Source organism: Adiantum capillus-veneris, chromosome 1 (assembly GCF_014529385.1).
Source record: "Adiantum capillus-veneris isolate H3 chromosome 1, ASM1452938v2, whole genome shotgun sequence".
Taxonomy (NCBI): Eukaryota; Viridiplantae; Streptophyta; class Polypodiopsida; order Polypodiales; family Pteridaceae; genus Adiantum; species Adiantum capillus-veneris.
In genome coordinates, this window is record NC_140931.1 from 185,442,105 (window position 1) to 185,465,800 (window position 23,696).

Consider the following 23,696-nt stretch of genomic DNA (forward strand, 5'->3'; position numbering starts at 1 on the left):
GATGAGTATGGAAGCTCGTGTGCGCCAAACTGGAATTTGGGCCACTCGTCAAGTCACTGCAACTTTATAAGTTGAAAGGGGCCAGTAAATTAACCCACATTGTAGATGTTGGTCAAATGGTAGTCTTCAATGATGGTCAGGAGACCGATAGGGACGCCATGGAAGCATCTCCTAAAATTTAGGGAACTGCTATTTTTGACCGGAAAATGTGTTCGCGTCATTAGCTCTGGAATGACAAGGGGAACATTTTATTGCTCTGCTGCCAAGTAAACTGACGCACCAGTTGAGATATTTTTAGCAGGGAAAGCCCAAACTCGGAAACTGGGCGACGTGTCAGCTTGTGAGCGATTCTGCCACTCTGGGAGGCAAAAACGAGCTGCATATCAACAAAGGGGGCGCCATTTTCAGCCTCAGGTGGATTGTAGCATGTACAGATAGCTTACCTTGCCCTCTATGCACAGTATGGTGATGGGAGTGATGCCCCGCACGCTACATACTGCTCTCTTTCTTCCCTACGTACAATACGTTATGCCCCACTAGTGGGCTTCTCATTTGACCTATGTACAGTTTTGGGGGTTTATGCACGTTTGCCAAGGCAAGAGCCTTCTGAACAAGAACCGGATTAGCTAATTGCTAATCCCCCACAGGTACGCACAGTTCCATCACGAAAGATTGCTAGTTTGGAGAGTTTTCTCGCGTGAAAACTCGTCCAATTCACAGGGGAACTGTCCCATTGCGTGCAGGAGCCCTTGGGACACGCGTAGGCGTGTTCGCTCTGCTAAAAACGATCCGAAACAGGGAATTACAGCCTGCTGTGTTTTTCTGCAGGTTTAGGGTTTCGCACCTAAACTGCAAGGGAACATCGGGGGAGCCTCGTGAGAGCCTTGGGATGCGTGTACAGGCTCTTGGGTTCCCGGCAGTGAAAAACAGAGGATTACAGCCCGCTGAATTTCTGTGACAGCTCACCAAAAAGCTTCCAGATATCGAGGGAATCCGTCCTAGACAGGTGTTTTTGACCTACAGGGGTTTTTGCGCCATTATGCTGTCGAAATCCGGTCGAAAACCTGCGTTTTCAGCCATCGCAGATTTGGACAGCTTTGTGAAAGCTTGTGCTAAGTGGTCGGATCGTCTACCTTAATTTGAATAAAGAAATACCGAAAGGGGCGCCAGTCTTTGGGGCCTACAGGGTGTCGGTCTCGTGTGCGCAGTGACATTCTAGTCGCTGGACGCAACTGTGTTCTCTTCCCTTCTCAGTGCTCTGTGTAAAGTTAACAGGTAATTGAAATAGTACCGCCCTCTACGTTGTACGGGCCGGTTATAGATCACCAGAGTCGTACGCTAGGATCTGATTCAACTAGATACTAGGAGCACATGGATTCAGTCGACACAAGAGTTGGGCACGAAGATGGCCTTCTAGAGAGAGCATCTTCTCCAAGTCACGGAGGACGGCTTTGTGACTAGGCCTGCATACATGGATACACACTTATCTCATGGGATAAGATGCGCTATCGGGCAATTCTACATCCTCACATCGGCTCCAGATCAAGACTGGCCGATTTCGAGGGGTGCCAATAGGGACCAAGATATGTCACCTATGTAACTTAGAGCCAGAGACAGAGCTGCACTACACGTCATTGCCCGACGTACTATGAGATACACGGCCGCTTCCACTTCCTATTTAGAGAAGGTTTCGGACCTTTGTCTAGAGTCATGAGATACAAGGATCAGAGATGTCTCGGATTGTTCTTGTTCGAGCTGTGCAGACATGGGGAGAGCTTGCTGAGGACATCAGGGGAAAGCCAGTCTCAAAGACGAATCACAGATTTCTTTACACAAGCCAGGGGAGAGCCAAAGGAGCAGTCATTACAGCAGATCTCAGAGCCCACCCATACTAGAGGTACGCTGCATGACCGAGCCACTGAGCTAGGCAGAGTTAGACGCCCACGACCTTGGGGGTCTCCCACCACCGACAAAGGTTGCAACAGAAGATACAAATCACTCTAGCTCGACATGCAAGACGCCCAACCAGAGTACTGACCATGGAAGAGGTTGATAAGATCCGACAGCGACCAATGAGAGATTTCATCTGAACCCACCAACCCCCCCCTCCCCCCCCCCGGTATCTCGTCTCAATCTCGAATCAACCTCATATTTATTTCCTTTTCTCCTTAGTGTTTTAGTCATAGTTACACGGAACGCGGAAAGGGAACGGCGACGGGACCCCCGTGGAACGGGGGAACGGCCACGGGTCCGGAACGGGAACGGCGCGGAATAGGAGGCATAAAAAACACCCAAATAATGCAATTTTTAGCTCTACATGTTTGAAATTTGAATACAAGTAGTATTAGAGTCCTTTGGACCTAATACTCATAAAAAACTCGATTTGAAGTCCCCTAGGCCATGGATGATGCGAGAGGGAGAGGGAGAGGGAGAGGGAGAGAGCTTGAGAGAGAGAGAGAGAGAGAGAGAGAGAGAGAGAGAGAGCTTAAGAGAAGTGAGAGGGGGAGAACTTGAGACTCGAGAGTCGAGAGAGCTTAAGGCTTAAGCCTTAGACCTAGAGGGCATATGGATTTGCTTAAGAAGGGAATGGGTGTGAGGGGGTGCATTTTGGTCCTTGCACACTTTAAAAAACACCTAATATTCACTACAAATTTGCAAAAAACTGCCGATTTCTCCCCATTTAGAGAGTTGACCGTTCCGAGGCCGTTCCGGTATCAAGTGGTCACCCAGAACGGCAAAACGTTCCGGGACGTTCCGACCTTGCAAGGGGGGAGATAACGGCGTTCCAGCGTTCCAGGGCCTAGGAAACGTGTTCCCCTGTAACTATGGTTTTAGTGTTCTAGTGTTAGTTCTTTGTAACTTTGTAATTTCCGTACTCATACATGCTATCAGATTTACCAATTGTAACTTTTTGGTCTCATAGGTTATTTTGGCCTTTCGAAAACGTTAATATAACATTTCATTTCATTTCTCTCTCTCTCTCTCTCTCTCTCTCTCTCTCTCTCTCTCTCTCTCTCTCTCTCTCTCTCTCTCTCTCTCTCTCTCTCTCTCTCTCTCTCTCTCTCTCTTAAAGTTCAGTAATTTTGAAGTTTCTATTAGAGTGTTGATATTGATTTCTCGCTTTGGAGTGTCCAAGCATGTGACACTAACAAGCATCATCAAAATGTTACTATCAAGGAAGGAAATTGGAATCATGAAGCAACAACTTAAGCAAGTAGAAAAGAAGTATCTTAAGTTGTCTTTTATCTTTTAGGATGTATGGTCCATTTCTAGTCATTGAAAAGATAAATGATGTGTGTATGAAATTGTGGTAGCCAACTCATGGTCAATGCACAACCTTTTTCATGTTTCTTGGTTTAAGTTGTTCCAGGGAGATCCCCCAAAGGGGATCTATGAAGAGGGCGAACTTGAGATCGTAGATGAAGGTGAAGTCATGAAGACAAAGCAGATTTTATTGCATCATTTTCGCCAAGGCTCAAAGAAGCAAGCACAACAGTACTTTTTGAAGTTCAAGGATCAAGGGACCCACGAGGCAGTGTGGGTCGACGAACATTTCTTCACAGACTACCCAAAGTTGTTGGCAGACTACAGAGAAGCCATGCAGCTCGGTACCAGTACCTCACCAAATAAAGGAGGGGATGTCATCTGCACATCTAACCCTATAAACATGTGAACAAGCTGTAACTCCTACTTCTAGGGTTTAAGACAACCTAGAAAGTGTTCTGGCACCTTTGTGAGCCTATGCGCGGGACGCGCATGTCAAGGAACTTTAACATAGCTACATACCCCTTGATTGCACAAAAGCACAGTCAATGTCTACTAGACACTAGGGAGTGTTCCCATATAGTAGCATTAGTCCAAGCCTAGGTAATATCCGAATGTGAAGCACCTCTTATCAATAGGTTTATTAACTTACTAATAAGGGACATTTTAGCACAATTTATAAAGTCGTGTCACGTGGGGTTGTTTCTAGCATACTGCTCCACCCAACTCTTCTTCAAAGTTCAAAGTATAAGTGACCCTAGGGGTCACCCTTTGATCACCAAATAACAAATAAAAGCACCCCATGGGTACCTAGTGTCACGGTATCCTCAAGCACTCCCTAGCGTTTCCAGAATCTCCAAGCACCTAGCGTTTTGTAGCACCAACTTCAGCCTTTAACGTTTGTTTGTCACCATCAGCATCAACATTTTGCATCACCTCCCTTAGCACGAGCAGATCTACGCCACGAGCAATTCAGCCCTAGCGCTCACCTTCTTCAGCACCATCGCCACAATAAACTGCAGATTTCATCCCTCAAATCTAGCATTTTCAGCATTCAGCCCTCAAGCATCATCGACAGATTTCAACCATACCCTCCTCTAGTACCATCGCTGATCCAGGTCCTCCACTTAGTGTTTTCAGTTTTCAGCCCTTAGCCTCACAAATCCAATATCTACTACAAGATCCCATCAGCATCGCAACCTCTAGATCCATTGTATCACCATTTGTGCAATCTAAAGCAAATACCTCTCTAGAAATATAGAGGAGGGCCCTTGAAGGGGAGTTTGGGACCCCATCTAGTATTATCTTCTTTCTCTCTCTCTCACTCATAGAACCTTCACTCACAGTATCTCTCTTCTCTCTCTAGTCTATCGCACATCTTTCTCATGAAGTAAAAGGAACCTTGAGTACCCATTGAACACTCGTCCTGAGTTATCACCATAAATCACTTTCATTGTACATTACACTTTGTTTGAGGGGAGCAATCTTTAGACTGTGGGACACCACAATCCGTTGAGACATTTTGTAGCTTGTGTTGCATAGCATGTATGGCTTCACTAGCCTGTGTGGCATTGTGGTTTCCATGCAATTATTCATTGGTCCAAATCCCAAGGGGAAATTTGTTGAACATGGTTTTGTCCTTTGTACCAACTCAATGCTCATGGTGTGCATCTTCGCTTGTCCAATGAGAGCCTTTGTGGCACGTAGTCATGCAACTTCCATGTGAGTACGATGGGGTGTAGATAGAGCCGAATGAAGTGTACACTGTACTAGATGTCAAATGGCTTCCCTAGCTTCATGGGGCGACCCCCCTTTATACTACCCACTAGAAGCTCTTGCTACTTCTACTGTTAAGTAACTATCTCTTGTACACAAATCTTGAGAGTTCATTTCAAGAATCAAGCTTCATTTCATTTTAGTTACCTCATGTGTCTTGTGTCACTATGTATTTCCTTAATCATTATGAATCCATTGAACCTTCCCAACCTAATAGTAACCCCATGCACATTGCATATGCCACAGTATTGTATCAATATTTACATCAGCCCACCACTAGAATACCCACACAAGTCCCGCTCCAATACATATGAATGCTTCAATGAGGTAAGACAACGGATCAGACAAGGATTAGGGGTGAGAGCAATTTGTGCACACCGTTTATTGTGGTACGTGTTGATTTAGAGGTAAGTGGGGGGTTTTCCTCCCATTCTAGATAACAGATCAGCGCAATCCACTGATCCCATGGGTCTAGGAAGCTACAAGGCAGTCATGGTAGCAACCCATTGGCCAAGGTTTGAGGACTAGTGAAAGTTCCGTGTTTTGTATCATGAGTTCAAGTCACAAGTCTTGGCTGAGCAGCAAAGACAGATGGATTTACTATTCAAGCTACAGGCAAACTTAGCATTGAACAGGCTGACAGTCTCCAAATGAATTTCTTTTACTCAAGTATGATAAGTGTACCTCTTGCACTAGGACTATGCACAAGCTGCCCTCCTATTGACTTCCGCATTCATCATTGACTCGGCAAAACAAAAAGAAACTCTTCGCGAGGCTCATTGACAGTTCGACATTAGTCTTACAAACGAAAAGCAGAAGCGCCCGCGCACAACATCCCCAAAACTCGATAAAATGAACAAGAGGAAGCCACCTTTGTAAGGAGGACGACAGCAGAGCGAGAAGTAAATTTGAGAGGAGGCCATCGTGATACGCCCGAGAGCGAAATCTTCCGGCTTCCCACTCATAAAGGAGCATCGTTTGCATGCACGAGTACAACTTTCAGGGTATGTGATCAGACTGAAAGAGGCAGGTGCCATGATAAGGTGCCACGGATCATGGATCCTCCGGACTAAGTGACACGGATCATTTAAGGGGGGCTAGAGGGGGGGGGGGGATCAATGGACGGGAACTCCACACGTGACCGTAGAGGTGTTCTAAGTCGTAGATGGCTTATTAAAACTAAACCTAGCCAAGGGCGCCCGTTCGGGTTTAGTTCTAGGTCGTCCAGGTTTAACGTTTATATCATTGTGTAAGATGGGAGTTCTTTCACATGTACACGGACGGGCGACGTGGTTAGCCCATGCTTCCAAAAGCTTGGGAAACTTTTGGAGGGGGAGAAATAAGAAGAGAGAGAAAACAAAGAGGGGACAAGAGAGGAAAACTTTTAATATTTGAAAATTGAAAAGGTGCTTTTGGAGTGAGAGTAACTCCAACCAGATCTAGTAAAATCTACATATATTCTCCTCTCTTTAAAACTCCTCTCACTTTTCTCTCAACCAGATCGTACTCTCTCTTTAAAACGCCTTGATATCTGTCTCTCCTCCTCTTCTCATGCTAAGGCATCTTTTCGTAAAGTAGCCTATCACACATCATCCTAGCTCTGTAACATCTCCTTTTAGATTTGCAACCTCTTCCTCCATAGCTACAACATCTTCTTCTAAACATGCAACCTCTTCCTCCATAACTACAGCATCTCCTTGTAAACCTGCAACCTCTTTCTCCATAGCTACAGCATCTCCTTTTAGATCTGCAACCTCTTTCTCCATAGCTGCAACATTTCCTTCCAAATCTGCAACCTCTCTTTCTCCATAGCTCCAACAGCTTCCCTTCCATATCTATAACCTCTTTCTCCATAGATCCAATAGCTTCTCTTTTAGATCTGCAACCTCTTTCTCCATAGCTCTAACATCTCATTTTAGATATGCAACTTCTATTTCCATAGCTCCAACTTCTAAGTTCCCAGTCCACTTTTGCTCTCTTCCCAAGCTTGCATCTCTCTTTCGAGTTCCATAACCTCTTTCTTAACGTGCAATATCAACTTTCCTACTCTAGCTCCCTATCTCCTTTCAAAATCCTTTTCAAAGTTGCTGCAACATCTCCTTCTTTACCGTGTGTGTGTGTGTGTGTGTGTGTGTGTGTGTGTGTGTGTGTGTGAACTATGCACTATGCAAGTAATTTCTAGCAAGAGTGTACTTGCTCATAGCTACCCGACAAAGGATTACAATGCAACAGAGATCTACTATACATGGCGCCAATGTAGCAGAATGCAAGGGGTGTATATAAAGCTTATGAAGGGTCACAAGTTTTCAATGTTGGCAAAGGATCCTAAGGTAAGTGTCAGTTCTTGCAAAGCATGTGTGGTTAGTGTATTTTTTCCATGAATGACTTATTAGAGCTCTTTTTTCTTTGAAATTAGAAGGATTCTTTATTAATCATCTCTTGGTTTAGCAGATTCTCCTATATTCAACAACATTGAAAACTGATACTAGTGCCTCCAAAAGATTTATTTGAAAGTTGTTGTCAATGGTTGGAGAACTTGACTCCAATGCATTTCAGCAATGTAGGCCACAATATAGGTTAGTCTAAATTCAACAATGTTTAAATACTTGATCTTGGAAGAGGTAAAGTTGTAATGTTTATATTGCAATCAAATTCACCTATGGATTTAAGAAACTCACCTTGTATTTAGATTTTGATATTATAGATCCATGTGTTCACTTTTGATTTGCAGAAGGTGTAGCACAAAAGTTAATAACATGGAATTTCATGCCTACAATATTTGAAAATCAAGCCCTAGCGAGATATAATTAATCACTTTGTAGCTCAATTGCAGACCAAGAACCAACCAAGCCAAGATGGACATTCAAGTGTGGAACCAAATCTCAACAAAGAATCGGTTGAAAGTGTCTGATAAACTTACAGTTGCAAAGAAAGGTGCTGCAAATGAAAGGCAAGATGAAGGGGCCAAAAGACGGAGCAATAGAGTGGTAGTGAGAGAGAGAGCCTAGCTCTGTTTCCCATGTAGAGAACATTTAAGTACACCACTCATATGCTAAGCGAGTGGGCTCATGTAATTGATTAAGACAATACAATTTTTACCATCTTATTGTGTCATCTCTTTATTTGCACTACACTTTGTCATTGTTTTGAAGCTACTTTATGTTGTCATTCAAATAGTGGTTAACTATATGCACTTGTCTTGAAATACTATTGTTGCTCTCATTTTTTAGGAATTTGTGATGAGAATCAAGTTAGCCAATAACTTTTGTAGTTGATACATTCTTGTACATAATTGGATATCAATAGCGGCTGGTGAAAGGATGGTCAAAAGGCACCATAAAACAAAGGAAAGATCATTATTCATATTTCTAAATAAAGGGCATATAAATCTAAAATGTGAACATGAAACATATAGTTGCTAATAGTACAATCAACCTTTATAGAAATTAGGAAGAGAATGAGATATAGGAGGGCCTCTTATTTGGAATTTTAAGTAATTAGTACTTAAAACTTAATGAATTTTTGAACAAATTTCAGAATGGTGGGGAAAGTGGTGGACTTAAGGACATATGCACAAAAGTTCCTTGGGATCAAGTTAGTAGCTAAGACCTGAAGGGGATCGGGGAGCACACCACAGACGGAGAGTGAGAGAGAGAGAAAGAAGGAGACACACAACGCAGATACGGGTGGGGAGACTCAAAGAGTGAGCAGCCCCCTATACACTTATGCTATGTATAAGGTATACAAGTCAATGGGCGCCCAGACTCTGGGCGGCTGGGCAAGGCACAGGCGCCTATACCCCAACAACCTCCCACTTAAAGGCGACTGTGCCTTTAAGCAAGGGAACCTAGTCTAAAGACTACAAAAGGTGAGAGAAAACCGCTCTCAATCGATGCCCACTGGCTAGCTGTGATCGTGTGCATCTGGCTGTCCTGCTCCTGTGTAAGTCTATACACCACCAGACGTACCGCACACATACTGCAAGTATGTACGCAATACCTGCATATTTCCCTCGTGCACTATGCCATCATCAGTCAACAAACGACTGACAACCCCAACTTCAAATGCTCCCACTGCAGCTACGATATCCGGTCTCAAGATCAACATCTCATACATGAGACCACCGAATGCCGATGCAATGCTAGCGGGCCCTGCTAGCTCTACGGAGCATGCATCAACATATATATCCCTGGCAATAGGCATCTCTGACTGACAAGGCGTGTCAGCCACATGCATCTCCTGACTGTCCACAAAAGACGCATCAACCTATCGTGCAACCTCAGAGCAAACCAGCTGCTCTAGGTGTCTGCTGGAAGACATATCCTGCACAACTATATCCCCATGCTCACTTTCGAGCATAGAAAGGAATGATTGCATAATCGCTGACGTCTCAGCCTCCTCTGCAATCATCCACTGCAAACATGACGACTCAATCTGCTGTGACTCACTAGAGCTCTCATGCTCTAACTCCGTATGCATAGACTCTTGCACAACGTCCTCCTGTCATGACTCACTAGAGCAAGACTGCTCTACCTGTCTATCCTGCATAGAAGTATCTCGCACAACTAACTCTCTGCTTTGCTCAGTCACTAGCAAAGCATGCATGTCTGACTCTGTCACCTCTCTGTGTGACTGCTCAAGTCGTGCCCCAACTGTGTGCACAACGAGCTCACTACTCTGCACTCCATGCAAAGTACCCTGCAACCCATGAGCAAAAGAGACTCGCCTGCTCTCTCGCTCTCTACCTGGCTGCATGATCACAGAGACAACACCGTCTCTCCCGTGATCCACATGCAATGGGTAACCTGTACCACTCCTGGAACCTCTCGCAATCACTAGCGAACCCAAATGCATCACAAAATCTCGCTCTCGTAGCGAAATCAGACATCCACAATCTCTAAGCTGACCAATCGAGATCAAACTCACTGTCAAATCTGGTACATAGCGCACATGTCGTAACAAGTAAGATGCACCACTCGGTAATGACAGTCTCACATCTCTTGCACCTGCTATCGCATGCACCGATCCATCGGTCAAACGTACACTACCAAGCATCCCGCTATAATAGCTACAAAACCATGCACGATGCGGCGTGACATGAAACATAACATCTGCGTCTAGCAACCACTGCGAAGGGAGTGCACTATCCACATGTACAGCATCTCGTGCATAGCTTGAGGTAAAAGTGACATCCCCGTCACTAGTATACTCCGACACTACATGTGCCTCAACTGTCAAAGCAATTGAGTCCATGGCATCACTACATACATCTCTGAGACTGCCATGTCTCCTACGATGTCCCATACGACAAAAACAACGCCATCTAACGTGTCCAGAATGACCACAATACCAACATGTCACCTGTTGGCGTGCTCGTGAATGTACATGTCTCACACGAGTCCGTGATGACTCAGATCTATCATACATATCATGTAATCTGCGCCAAAGTGCTCTCAAAGTAGTCTTATACATAACAAGAGCATATACAGATTCCGCAAGGTGCAAAGAGAGCGTAGATAGTGCCATCTCCTCTAGCTCCTGCCACTGATCGTCAGACATGTTTGAAGGTCTACCTGCATCACCACTCAATGGTCGATGCAACCCTCGCTATGTCAATGCATCAAGCATACACTCTCTCCATGCCGCAAAGTCTGACCCATCAAACACGCGCATCTGTGAGAGGTCACAACCTGATCAATCACCTGTCTTTGCCATGAGCACAATGTAGCAAACTAGAAAGCAAAACCACCTCACCAACAACACCTGGAAACTGTCTACAAATATGGCCAGAAACACAATGTAAAACCTATGAGACACACTCCAAAATAGAGCTCCCGCAATGTCAATACAAGCCTCGCATGCTCTAGTATCACACTGCAATCTGTGAGCTAATCACCAAGCCCACACTGTGCGGTATCGATGCATACACACGCACAAATCTCCCACCTGCAGAGAACACCGCACGCAAATGCTGAGTGCAACCCGCAATCTCTACCTAGATCGCATAAATGATACGCATAAAACTCCTGGGAAAATTTCGCCAGAGTTTTGACGCACAATGGCTATCAACACAAAATAACCATTGTCCTGCAAGCTCAATACAATGAGCAATCAATGCGCATCAAACTACACTCAATATACATGCATAAGCTCTGCAAAACTATGGCAAACAATGCTCGAGATCACAAGACTCTCCCACCTGAGAGCAAACCACTGTCTCAAGCAAAGAAAGATACACAACTCCTCACTCTTGCGAGAGTGGATACAAAAACACAAAACTGTGTCCAAACTGACAAAACCTTCTACCATAAACCATAACACTACTCAATGCCAATGAGTAGAAATGCTAAAATGGCTCCACATTTTCACATACAATGGCAATCCGCACTCAATGTACATCAACGAAGTGACCGCGCATAAGCAAGCGCCAAAAGATTTGCAATCCGGAAACTTATTCAATGCAAAAACAATGCTCTCAAGAGAGCTCACCGGCACTTGAAAGTGCTCGTCAAAATGCATGTATAATGGGCATCAACCATGCGTCATAACCATATGAAAACCATCCGCAAAGACCATGAATCCAAGCATAAAATCACTGCCAAAGTATTCTGTGAAAACCAGTGAAAGAAGCTCCACCTGTGTGCTCCAAAAAATTGCGTCTCTCAAGAGACCGCCTCGATGGTGTGTAAACGCCTCCGTACTTCGTTGCCCAAGTCTACCAAAAAACCCTCAAACCACAAGCTTAACACAAGCTGCAATTGCATCTTCAACTCAGAATTTATGCACTCAACTTCAAGCATCTTCCATGCTTCCAAAAGTGCATCAAACTCGCACACAATGCGACAACAGAAAATCTGGAATTTTCTGTATACAGTCAGTTTGAGCTGAATATCAGCAAAACGGTGAGAAATTTGCAAAAAGTTTCTTCTGCAAAGATGTAGACCACATCGAAACGGATGGGCTGCACGGACAGAATTCTCAGATCTGCATTCTACAAGGAGAAAAACGAATCTGAAAACTGTGCTGCTGCGCACACAGTTTTAGGGCAGCACCTTCATTTACACACAATCTTCCACACTCCTTTCTAAGCTTCCACAAGAGCATACATCACTCTCAACTGAGCTCACAAGCTCCCATTGCATTCTCACAAAGCTTCCAAGCTTTCTTAATCTCTCTACCGTCGAGAGCGAGCCAGCTATCGCCTCGAAGCTCTCAAAGCCGTTGTGCTCTCCGCGGTCACCATAGCTCTGATACCAATTGAAGGGGATCGGGGAGCACACCACAGACGGAGAGTGAGAGAGAGAGAGAAGGAGACACACGACACACAATGTGGGTGGGGAGACTCAAAGAGTGAGCAGCCCCCTATACACTTATGCTATGTATAAGGTATACAAGTCAGTGGGCGCCCAGACTCTGGGTGGCCGGGCAAGGCACAGGCGCCTATACCCCAACAAGACCACACAGGTCATGGTAGAGTTTGGTAATCTCACCATAACTTATGTATACAATATGAAATATTCATGGAAGTATAGTAAGTACTTAAAACTTAATGAATCTTTGATCAAATTTCAAAATGGTGGGGAAGGTGGTGGACTTTAGGACATATGCACAAAAGTTCCTTGGATCAAGTTAGTGGCTTAGACCACACACGTCATGGTAGATTTTGGTACTCTCACCATAGCTTATGTATACGATATGAAATATTTATGAAAATATATTAGTTTTAATATGTTAAAAACATGATAAGACTCCTATTTTGATTTCAAAGGACCCAAAAAATTTATTTTTGAAAAAAATAGAAGTTTATGCAATAGTTGCAGTTTATTGCTGAGCTTAAATGAGTGTTGAATTCCATCAATCTTTATTGGCATATTGTACAAGCTTCACAATTGTACTACACACCTAAAAATGGTATTTAAAAAAAAATTTGAGCCAACTTAAGAAATACCTGACCTATATTAATGACTTAGTGAAAATTCTTTCAATTTAACTAATTATTCCATTGAAGATGAACATGGGAATGCATTATATATGGACCTTGATTTACCCTTGTAATTTTTATTTTAGAAAACCACATTTGTAAGACCCCCATAATGAAGAGAAGCCATCGTACATGACAAAAATCACTCACCAGAAAACTTGTCAAAAAACCAAAAACGCTCATCGGAATATTCCCATTTGTAAGATTTGCTAGATTGTGGCTGAAAGAATGGAACTTTCTATGTGAGGTCATGTTCCCGAGGTAGATTACGGCCAAATCACGCCTATTTTGCACCAAAGAACCCGGTCGGGTGGGTTTTCGAGACCCGAGGGGCTCGGATCTAGCCCCGTGCGCCACGACGCGAAAATGGCATGTTTGACCCTAATTTGGCCGTAATCTAGCTCGAGAACATGACCTCGCATGGAAAGTTCCATTCTTTGTCTCCAAAACTGTAGCATGTACCTTGATCGTGGTGCAAAAAAAGCTCATACTTTGATGGACCCAACAAGTCTCCAATGCCACACATTCTTCTAAATCTTTTTTGAAGTGACCCCATTTTCTCAGATAAGTAGACTTCTTACAAAGAGGGTACACAAGATTAGACCCTTAGTGAACATGCCAAAGAAAGTTTAAAAGAGGAAGTGTAATATTGCTCAAACCATAGAGGAACAAACCCTTGTAGAGAGTGAAGAAAAAAAAGTACAAGAACGATGTCCTTGCATGGAAACAACAATCATCTCCTCCCACACCACCATTGAATAAGAAGAATAGGAAATGGAGAGTCATCATAGTGGCTTTGCATGATATACAAAAATGTTAAAGGCATGAACCCCATAATACCCAAAGCTCCATACTAAAGGCTGAATCGTGAAATAATTAAGAATTTTCCTATACTATTAAAGTCCAACAGTCTTTGGAATGTCATTGCCAAAAAGAAATCGATGACCCTTTATCACCATTATGAAGGAGTACGAGCGGAAGTGCGACGCGAGAGAGAGTGCGAGAAGAAGAGCACGACGATATGGTGAACTCGCTCTACTGTAATGTGTAGAGCATAGTGAGTTCTTATTAGGTTTTTACAAAAGAATATGTGTACATACCTGGCGGCCCGCCCACTTACCTGGGCGACCACATCGGGTAGTACATCACTTCTCTACATCTCTTGTATATTAGCTTGTATAGTAGCTTCTCTCACACTTAAAGTACCACATTGGACTTTAAGTGGGAGGTTGTTGGGGTATAAAGCCCAATGTGGTCGCCCAGGTAAGTGGGTGGGCCGCCAGGTATGTACACATATTCTTTTGTAAAAACCTAATAAGAACTCACTATGCTCTACACATTACAGTAGAGCGAGTTCACCATATCGTCGTGCTGATAACGCGAGAGAGAGTGCAAGAAGAAGAGCACGACGATATGGTGAACTCGCTCTACTGTAATGTGTAGAGCATAGTGAGTTCTTATTAGGTTTTTACAAAAGAATATGTGTACATACCTGGCGGCCCGCCCACTTACCTGGGCGACCACATTGGGCTTTAAACCCCAACAACCTCCCACTTAAAGTCCAATGTGGTACTTTAAGTGTGAGAGAAGCTACTATACAAGCTAATATACAAGAGATGTAGAGAAGTGATGTACTACCCTACACCTAACTGCTTGCGAAAATGCGCAAAGCTCTCTGAGAGAAGTCCTTTTGTAAGTAGATCAGCAGGATTTTCTGTGGTGTGAACTTTGACAAGCTGAAGCTGCTTATCCTCGAGTATTTCCCTGATGAAATGATACTTCACATCCACATGCTTTGTCTTTGAGTGATAAACTGGATTGCGAGCCAATTGGATAGCACTTTGACTATCACAATATAACACAGGCATCTCTTCTTTGATTCCCAAATCTGTTACTAGTCGATTAAGCCAAATTGATTCTTTGCATGCCTCTGATGCTGCAACATATTCAGCCTCTGTAGTAGACTGAGTAACACAATCTTGTAATCTAGAACGCCATGATACTGCTCCACCAGCCAATGTAAAGACATACCCTGACATAGACCTTCGGTTGTCTAAGTCACCTGCATAATCTGAGTCTGTAAAAACCTTTACACTTAGCTCCTGACTCCCATAGCATATACGCATACTCTTTGTAGATTTCAGGTATCTCAATATTCCTTTCACTGTCTCCCAATGTTTCTTGCCTGGGTTTGACATGTATCGACTTACTACTCCCACTGCAAATGCAATGTCTAGGCGAGTAGCAATCATTGCATACATCAAACTACCCACTGCAGACGCATATGGAATCTTATCCATTTCAGCCTGTTCTTCCTCAGACACAAGACAATCTTGTTTGCTAAGTTTCACATATGGTGGCAATGGAACACTCAGTGCCTTTCCCTTCTCCATATTGAAACGTTGCAAAACCTTGTCAATATACTCTGTTTGAGATAACCAAATCAACTTCTTTGATCTGTCTCTCTCAATGCGCATACCAAGTATATGACTTGCCTCACCCATGTCTTTCATGTCAAACGATTTTGCCATCTTTGACTTCAAAGCTGAAATTTCTTCCAAGTGCTTGCCAGCAATCAACATGTCATCCACATACAAAATAAGGATCAACCAACTGCCATCCTTAGCCTTCTTTGTATATAGACAGTGATCGAACTCACTACGTTTGTAGCCTTGAGAAAGCATAAACTTGTGGAATTTATGGTACCATGCCCTCGGTGATTGTTTTAAGCCATAAAGACTCTTTAACAACTGGCATACCCAATCTTCCTTGCCTTTCTCAACAAACCCTTATGGCTGCTGCATGTAAATTTCCACATCTAAATCACCATGCAAGAACGCTGTCTTGACATCCATTTGGTGCAACACCAAATCTAATATGGCAACCAATGCAAGAAAGCATCTCAATGTAGTCATCTTGACCACCGGAGAGAAGACTTCATCAAAGTCAATGCCTTGTTCTTGCTTAAAGCCCTCGGCAACAAGCCTTGCTTTGTACTTTGGCTAACTATCATGAGCGGTGATCTTATACCTGTAAACCCATTTACAAGGTAGAGCCTTTTTGCCCTGTGGTAATTTAACTACCTTCCATGTCTTGTTTTTATGCAGAGCTGTCATCTCTGACTGCATGGCCAATTGCCAATTCCCAATTCCCGGAGTCCTTCATTTGCACTGCTTCCTTGTAACATGAAGGCTCATTGCAATCAGTCAACATGACATAGTTTATAGATGGAACAAACCTATCAGGAGGTCGCGTGACACGTCCAGATCTACGCACAATAGGTGGCTCAGGCTCATCCACAACCTGTGGTTCCACTCTATCCTGTCCTTGCTCCTCTTGAGCCCTGACATTTTGTCTTGCACGTGCAGGTCCATCTTCTTGGAAGACAACTCTTCTAATCTCCTCAACCCTCTCTGGTTTAGAATGATATTTGGATTCATTAAAGTGAACATCATTGCTGCGGACAACCTTTCTGGATTCGGGATCCCAAAGTCTGTACCCCATCTCACCAGAATTACCATAGCCTAGAAAGATGCACTTTCTACTCTTTGGCTCAAGTTTGTTCCTAAATTCCTTTGGAACGTGAGTATATGCCTCACAGCCAAAGACTCTGAGATGCTTGTATGAGGGCATTTTGCCTGACCATACCATCTCTGGCACTGAATCCTTCTGCAAAACCTTGCTAGGAGATCTATTTACAAGATGAACAGCTGTTGATACAGCTTCAGCCCAAAACCCATTTGGCAGCTGTGCATTAGACAACATACTTCTGACCTTCTCTTGTATGGTCCTATTCATCCTCTCAGCAACACCATTTTGAGGAGGATTGTAAGGAGCAGTAAGTTCACGTTTTATACCTTTTGACTCACAAAAGTCCTGAAAGGCCTTTGAAACATACTCTCCACCATTGTCAGTGCGTAAGCATTTAAGCTTCTTGCCACTCTGATTCTCCACAAGTGTCACAAACGTTTTGAAAACACTAAACGCTTCATCCTTGTGCTTGAGAAAGTAAACCCATACTTTCCTCGAGTAATCATCTATAAATGTCATAAAGTAAGAAGCTCCCCCTAGAGATAGGTTAGGCATAGGTCCACACAAATCACTATGAACAAGTGCCAACTGTGTATCTCTTCTACTGCTTCTATGCTTATGTGGCTGCTGTGTTTGCTTACCATACAGACAATGTTCACAGAATTCAAAATCATTAAATGAAAAGCGAGGCAAATAATCAGAACGAGACAAGATTTCCATTCCCTTCTTGGACATATGTCCTAACCGGCTATGCCACAAAGAAACGTTCGGCTGCTCGGTTACATTGATTACATTTTTAGAGACATTTGATACATAAATCATGTAAAGTCCTCCAGACTTTACTCCATGTGCTACTGTCATAGAACCCTTGGATATCTTCCACATGTTCTGTCCAAAAGTGGTGACGTAGCCAACATCATCAAGTAAACCTGTGCTGATCAAGCTCTTTGTAATTGCGGGAACATGTCTCACATTCTTCAGCGTGAAAGAAGAGCCGTTCTGAAACTTCAATTGAACATCTCCAACACCTAAGATCTCACATGTCTGCCCATTGCCTAGCCGAACATGATCTTTAGTGGTCACATAAGAAGTAAACCACTCCTTGTTTGGAGACACATGAAGTGATGCCCCTGAGTCTATAATCCAGTCACTCAGTGCATTTCCATCAGATGCTGTAAGAAGAGATGAGTCCATTGTATTCTTCAAGAAGTAGATGTCTCCTGACACTAGACTATCATCCTCTGCAATAGTGTTTGTCACATTTATTTCTTGAATCTTCACTGAGGACTTGTTCTTCTCACCATGGTCTTCAGCTTTCTCTTTGCCTTTTTCTGCTTTCCATTCTCTGCAGTCTCTTTTCATGTGACCCTTCTTGCCACAATGGTAGCATTCTATGTTACTCTTGCCTTTAGCACTGCGGGACTTGCTACGAGACTGATTCCTCTTTCCACCTTTGTACTTTTCTTTGGTCCTTCCCCTGACAACTAAGGCTGTTCCTTTGCCTTTGTCCATTGTCTTTCTATTGGTTTCTTCAGTAAGCAGACTTCCTTCTACACCTGCTATGTTCAAACTATCTGGAGGTACAGAATTACTCAAAGCTGTGCGAAAAGTGTCCCAACTTTCCGGCAATGTGATCAACAGAAACATAGCTCTAACAGGTTCATCAAACTTGACACCTTGAGCTGACAACTGACTATAGATTGTGTTGAATTCATTCAGATGATTGAACATAGGTGTCCCTTCTTTCATCTTCAAGTCAACAAGCTTCTTAAGCCAGTATACCTGTGAAGCTGCACTCTGCTTCTCATAAAGATCACTCAGCTTTAACCATGCTTGATAAGCCGACATCTCGTCTACTACATTGAAGTAAACGCTTTCTGCCAAAGTCAGCATAATGGTAGAAAGTGCTAATTCATCCATTTCGCTCCATTCATCTTCGTCCATATCTTCTGGTTTTATCCCCTTGAGCTTTATAGGTTTTATCTTCTTCTTTTGTACCAACACGTGCCAAATCTGCTTCTTCCACAATGGGAAATTGGTTCCATCCAGCTTCTTGATATTGTAAAGAGCAGTGTCCTGTGATCCAGCCATAGCTACGCTTCACAGTAGTTTACTTTCCTGGGAAAAATTCGGCAGAGTTTCCCCTGTAAACTGACCTCTGAACCAATATCAACCTGTCAAATGAACCAAGAAAGCTTCAGATTCTACAGAAATTTTGGCAGAGTCTCCTTTGTAAAATGGCTCTGGTGTACTAAAAACAGACCAAAAAACAGCTCAAAAAGCCACTGTGTCTCTAACACTGTAAGCTGTGGGTAAACCTGTCCTACACCTGTACAATCTCTGAGTGTTCTGTCATTGTCTTGTAAGCATAGACTGCGACAATGCCTCAACGACAGTAAAGCAAAGATGCAATCCCAACTGTCTAACTCACAGTCAATACATCCTAGCTGCCTATCTAAGGGTGCTCGAGGGATCGCTCCAAGACCTGTATCACCGAAAGGATCTCAACATTCGAGAATCCCCCAGCTCAATAAAACCTCACTCGACCCTCAACAAAGGCTGCACTAAATCTGAGAGTACATAGACTTCCCACAAAGTCATACATCCACAAATTTCCCACCGTATGCTGTAACCGCTGCGGCGGTTGTTTGCTGCGTGACTCACAGCCAGCAAACCCTCAACAGACATACATCATCTCTGACAATAAATCCCATGTGGAAGTACCTGCAATGTCAGGATGAAATCTGGAATATCAAGCAGCAAACACAAGCTACCTGATGAACTAGTGGATGTCGCCTACAGTCTGTGTGTAGATGCGTCCGTGTCGTATGTGACATGCCTCCAAGAACTGTGAGCTGTCCTTCGATGTGTAGACAGCCACAAATCAACACTCTGGGAGTGTCGATATCCTCAGCACCTACAGTCGTAGGCCGAAAACCCCAAATTTGCAGAGTCGGATCTGCACCCGTTGAGACCACGTAGTCGAAAATGGCCTGCGCAGAACTTTGTCGAAGCCGAACGGTGGCCGAGATGACCTCATAATGAAATTTTGACAACACCAAGCCTTTCTGGCTTTCCCACGAGATTTGGGGCCGTGTCTTCGCCTGTCGAATTTCACTCCAATCTGAGTTGGTGACTCTAGCCTCCTGCAGTGCTGCCCCGAGCCTCGATCTGAGCTCTGATACCAGTTGAAGGAGTACGAGCGGAAGTGCGACGCGAGAGAGAGTGCGAGAACAAGAGCATGACGATATGGTGAACTCGCTCTACTGTAATGTGTAGAGCATAGTGAGTTCTTATTAGGTTTTAACAAAAGAATATGTGTACATACCTGGCGGCCCGCCCACTTACCTGGGCGACCACATTGGGCTTTATACCCCAACACATTACATACAAAGTGAGTAGATGAAAGTGTGGAACCTCCTCCATCACCTCTCTTTATCTAGTACTTAAGTTATGTTGTCCGTTCGGTTAGAGTCATGTAGGAGCGCAAGCTTTATTGAGGCCTCTTCATGCTCACTTATATCTTCAACCTCCCTATCTCTCTTCATGCTCTTTCCTTTGTTCTTATCTCTCTCTGTGTCCTCAAGCACTAGCAAAGCTAGGTCCATGTCCCAATTAGGAAATTGGATACCTATACACCTCATGCCCAAGTCGATGAGGCCATTGTGATCATCTACCTTGCAGTCCCTCTTAGAAATCCATTTGACAAATTTCAACATGCAATATAAAAAATTCTTGTGAGATTTTTACATATGCTTTAGAAAATCAATCGATAATTATATAGTGTAAGCCCTTTAAACAATTCATATTCATACATGTGTGTCTCCATGTAGTACTAATTAGAATTCACTTAATTACTAAAAATCGAGTTTAGAAATATTTTTTGTGGAGAAGATAAATAGAGAACTAAACTTGTGTACTTGCACAATAATACAACTCTTGGATGTCATTCTCTAAGATTTAATTACTTTTGAAGTTGAAGCACCTAGAACTTGAAAAATTCATGATATACCAATATAATCACACCTAAATTGAATTAAAGATTAAAAGAACTTAAATTAAACTTTACAAATAGTTACGCACAGAGTTGGGATGTAATACAAGTTTTCATTAAGATAATGCCATGTGGTTGAGATTGTACAATGATACATCATGGGAATGAGATGTCCTTACAAGTACAACCCTTCTCTTCTTTGGACCTCACAATTTTTCTATTCACACAAAAGGAATACTATTATTTTCCTATTCACACAAAAGGAATACTATTCAAGGACTGAGGTACTTGCAAAAATTGTAAAGATGTCAGTCAATATTGACACAACTATTGGGCACAATATCAGTATGGGGGAATATTTGAAGGTCCACAAGCTCTTCAAAAGCAATATTGGAGTCGAGCGCCTCCCATACTCCCATTGTTTGCTTTCATCTTCAGTATGGAAATTTCATTGACAAGCCTTGATTTACAGATTAGTATCTGCATACCAATTTTTGCCAATAATAGAGCATTCGATGTGGCATAAGCATGGCCATATAAGAATCTCTCTTGTGAGGGAATATCTCAACGTAAAACACTATGCAGATAAAAAATTGCCAATACCCACATGGATAGATTCAAAGCCGCCTGCAAAAGATTCCATTGGCTCCCACTCTGCAAAGTTAGATGGAAAATATATGAAGGAAAAACACACCAAATTATGCATATATTGAAGCAACCTAAGAGGTAAAAGCATAAATGGTACAATCCAAAACATTTAAATAGAAGTAGAACATGTACACTTTTCAAGAAACCTAGGTTGAGGCAAAGACATGTCAAGCACCAACAAAGAAGCTATATGCACATGTTGTACCTTTGTAGACGCTTGCCATCTTGAGTTTGCTTGAAACCCACAATCTTCCCCTTCCAATGATGTGTCTGAGAAGCCATATATTTGGTTTACACCTTGTGTAAACTCCATGAACTTGGCTGCATTTTCACCCACATAAATCATTTGTAGTCATGATAGCAAGCGAAGAACTGCTATCGTCTTGCATATTGCTACAACTTAACATTGATGAGCACCTAAAGAATCCATGAAAGCAATGTAACACACGCTGTGACAAAAATGAAGATTAGTCTATATACACAATTTTTATTAGTGCAAGGTAACAAGAAATGCTAAGATATATACAAAGACAGACAATGACACCGCCACAAATCTCTACAAGAAAGATGGAAACAGAAACCAGTATGGTGAGTGAGCAAAGATACAAGAACATTGAAAATAGGAATGAAGCTCACTGTTCTTACGCTGAAGAAGCCTAACAATCTTACCCAACAATGCTCCTATGCAAACTCTCCAAAAGATGTGGATGAGTGAGGGGAGATCATTTTGGATCTAGATGAGGAACAAGGACCAAGGAAGGTGTTGGTGAAGATATACTCAAGAAGCAGCTACTACTTCAGATCTATACTTCATGTTGAGGTTTGAAGGTGAGATTGAGTGATTAACCTCACCTTCACACCTAGATGAGGAAGAAGGATCAAAGAAGGTGTCGATGAAGATACTACAAAAGCAGTTGTGTTGCATATCTACAACTTTCCATAGAGGTGTGAAGGTGAGGCTAAGTGATCAATGGAGAAGGGAGGTTTTGATGAAGATATCATAGAAGTATCCAATGTTATAGATCTATAACTGTCTGTAGAGGTGTGAAGGTGAGGATGACTGATCAATGGAGAAGGGAGGTTTGAAACCTCTGCTGCAAAAGGTATTTGGAGGGAAAATTGGGCTTGAAGAGGCAAATGCAGGTCTCATAGCTAGAGGGGAGAGAGAGAGTAGATGTAGCAACCTTAGAGAGAGTAAATAGGAGAGAGAGAATGTCAGCACATTTTTTGAAAGACCTCCTTTTAGGGAGAAAGGTGGGGGGAGTCAATAGTCTGTAGAGAGATAAAGAGTGGGTTTTTACCCAAGCTTTATAAAAAAAGGTTCAAATTTCTTATTTTCTTATTTTATTAGTAAAGAAAAGACCCCTCCACCTCTAGGCCATAAGTTTGACCACTCACTTTTAGAACCTGCCACACCCACCATTTCAATCCACATGGCAGTCCCCCATTTGCTCATTCCTTAATCTCATTTTTAATCCCATGGCAAATAAAGAGGCCCTCTTATACCCCATTCCCTTCCTATTGGTTGGTTATGCTCTTGAATAGCAAGTCTTGAGTTCAACTCTCCTCGTCGGCTAGATCTTTAAGGTCTCTTGGGATAGTTTCCTACGACATTAAAACTCTCTTCTTCTTCTTCTTCTCTCTCTCTCTCTCTCTCTTCTTCTTCTTCTTCTCTCTCTCTCTCTCTCTCTCTCTCTCTCTCTCTCTCTCTCTCTCTCTCTCTCTCTCTCTCTCTCTCTCTCTCTCTCTCTGCGCGTCTCTCTTTTCGCGTACTTTAAAGGCCTTAATATATATATATGGGTGAAAGTTGTTCAATTCTAGTTGTTTGACACGTGTCCGTCAAGAAAGCCTTGAAAATCTTGAAAAGAATCATGTCTTTTTAAATGCTGTTTTATCAAAGCTGCATTCATTTCTTGGCATGCTAAAAAACTTTAGAGAGCAAAAGATTATAAAGAATTCATAGGAATTTGATCCATGATGTGAAGTATTGATTTAATATTTTATATATATATTTTGATTTGTTAAAAGTCCTTTCATTTAAGAATTATTTTACTATTTTTTATGTTTATTAAATCTATTTTTTTTCTATGAGTGCATTTAAATATTCTTTTGTTTTAGTTTTTCAATGTATCTTTTTAGTTATTGTTCTCTCTTTTTTCTTTTTTTCTTCTCTTTTTCTCTTATTTTCTTTCTTCTTTTCTTTTCTTTCTCTTCTCTCTTCTTCTTTCTCTTATATTTTTCTTTTTCCTTTTCATCTTCTTGAATTTTCTTTCTTCTTTTCTCTTTTTTTAATATAATGGAAATGGCCTATGAACATTGAGAATAGCGGACTTAACAGAACTATAGTGAACATTTTTTTGAGACTACTTTGAGAACATAGAGGGTGAACTTAATTAGTGGTAGCAATACAACCATTATACTTAATTAACTTGGCATGAACAATATTTTTGCAGGAGAGAGAGAATTAGAGAACATGACAACAGTTGAGGATTGTATTTATGT

General features: G+C 42.5%; 1 protein-coding gene across 1 annotated transcript in view; it reads right to left on the reverse strand.

Annotated features, from left to right (window-relative positions):
* Positions 1–6,806, reverse strand: part of LOC147466156 (uncharacterized) — a 50,283-nt gene extending 43,477 nt beyond the window's left edge. Inside the window, exons 1-2 of the mRNA XM_086506854.1 lie at positions 6,669–6,806; positions 5,912–5,986 (exon numbers count right to left, since the gene is read on the reverse strand). Coding sequence (XP_086362980.1) covers positions 5,912–5,986; positions 6,669–6,806 — 213 coding nt within the window. The remainder of the gene's footprint in view (positions 1–5,911; positions 5,987–6,668) is intronic.
* Positions 6,807–23,696: the final 16,890 nt, after the last annotated feature.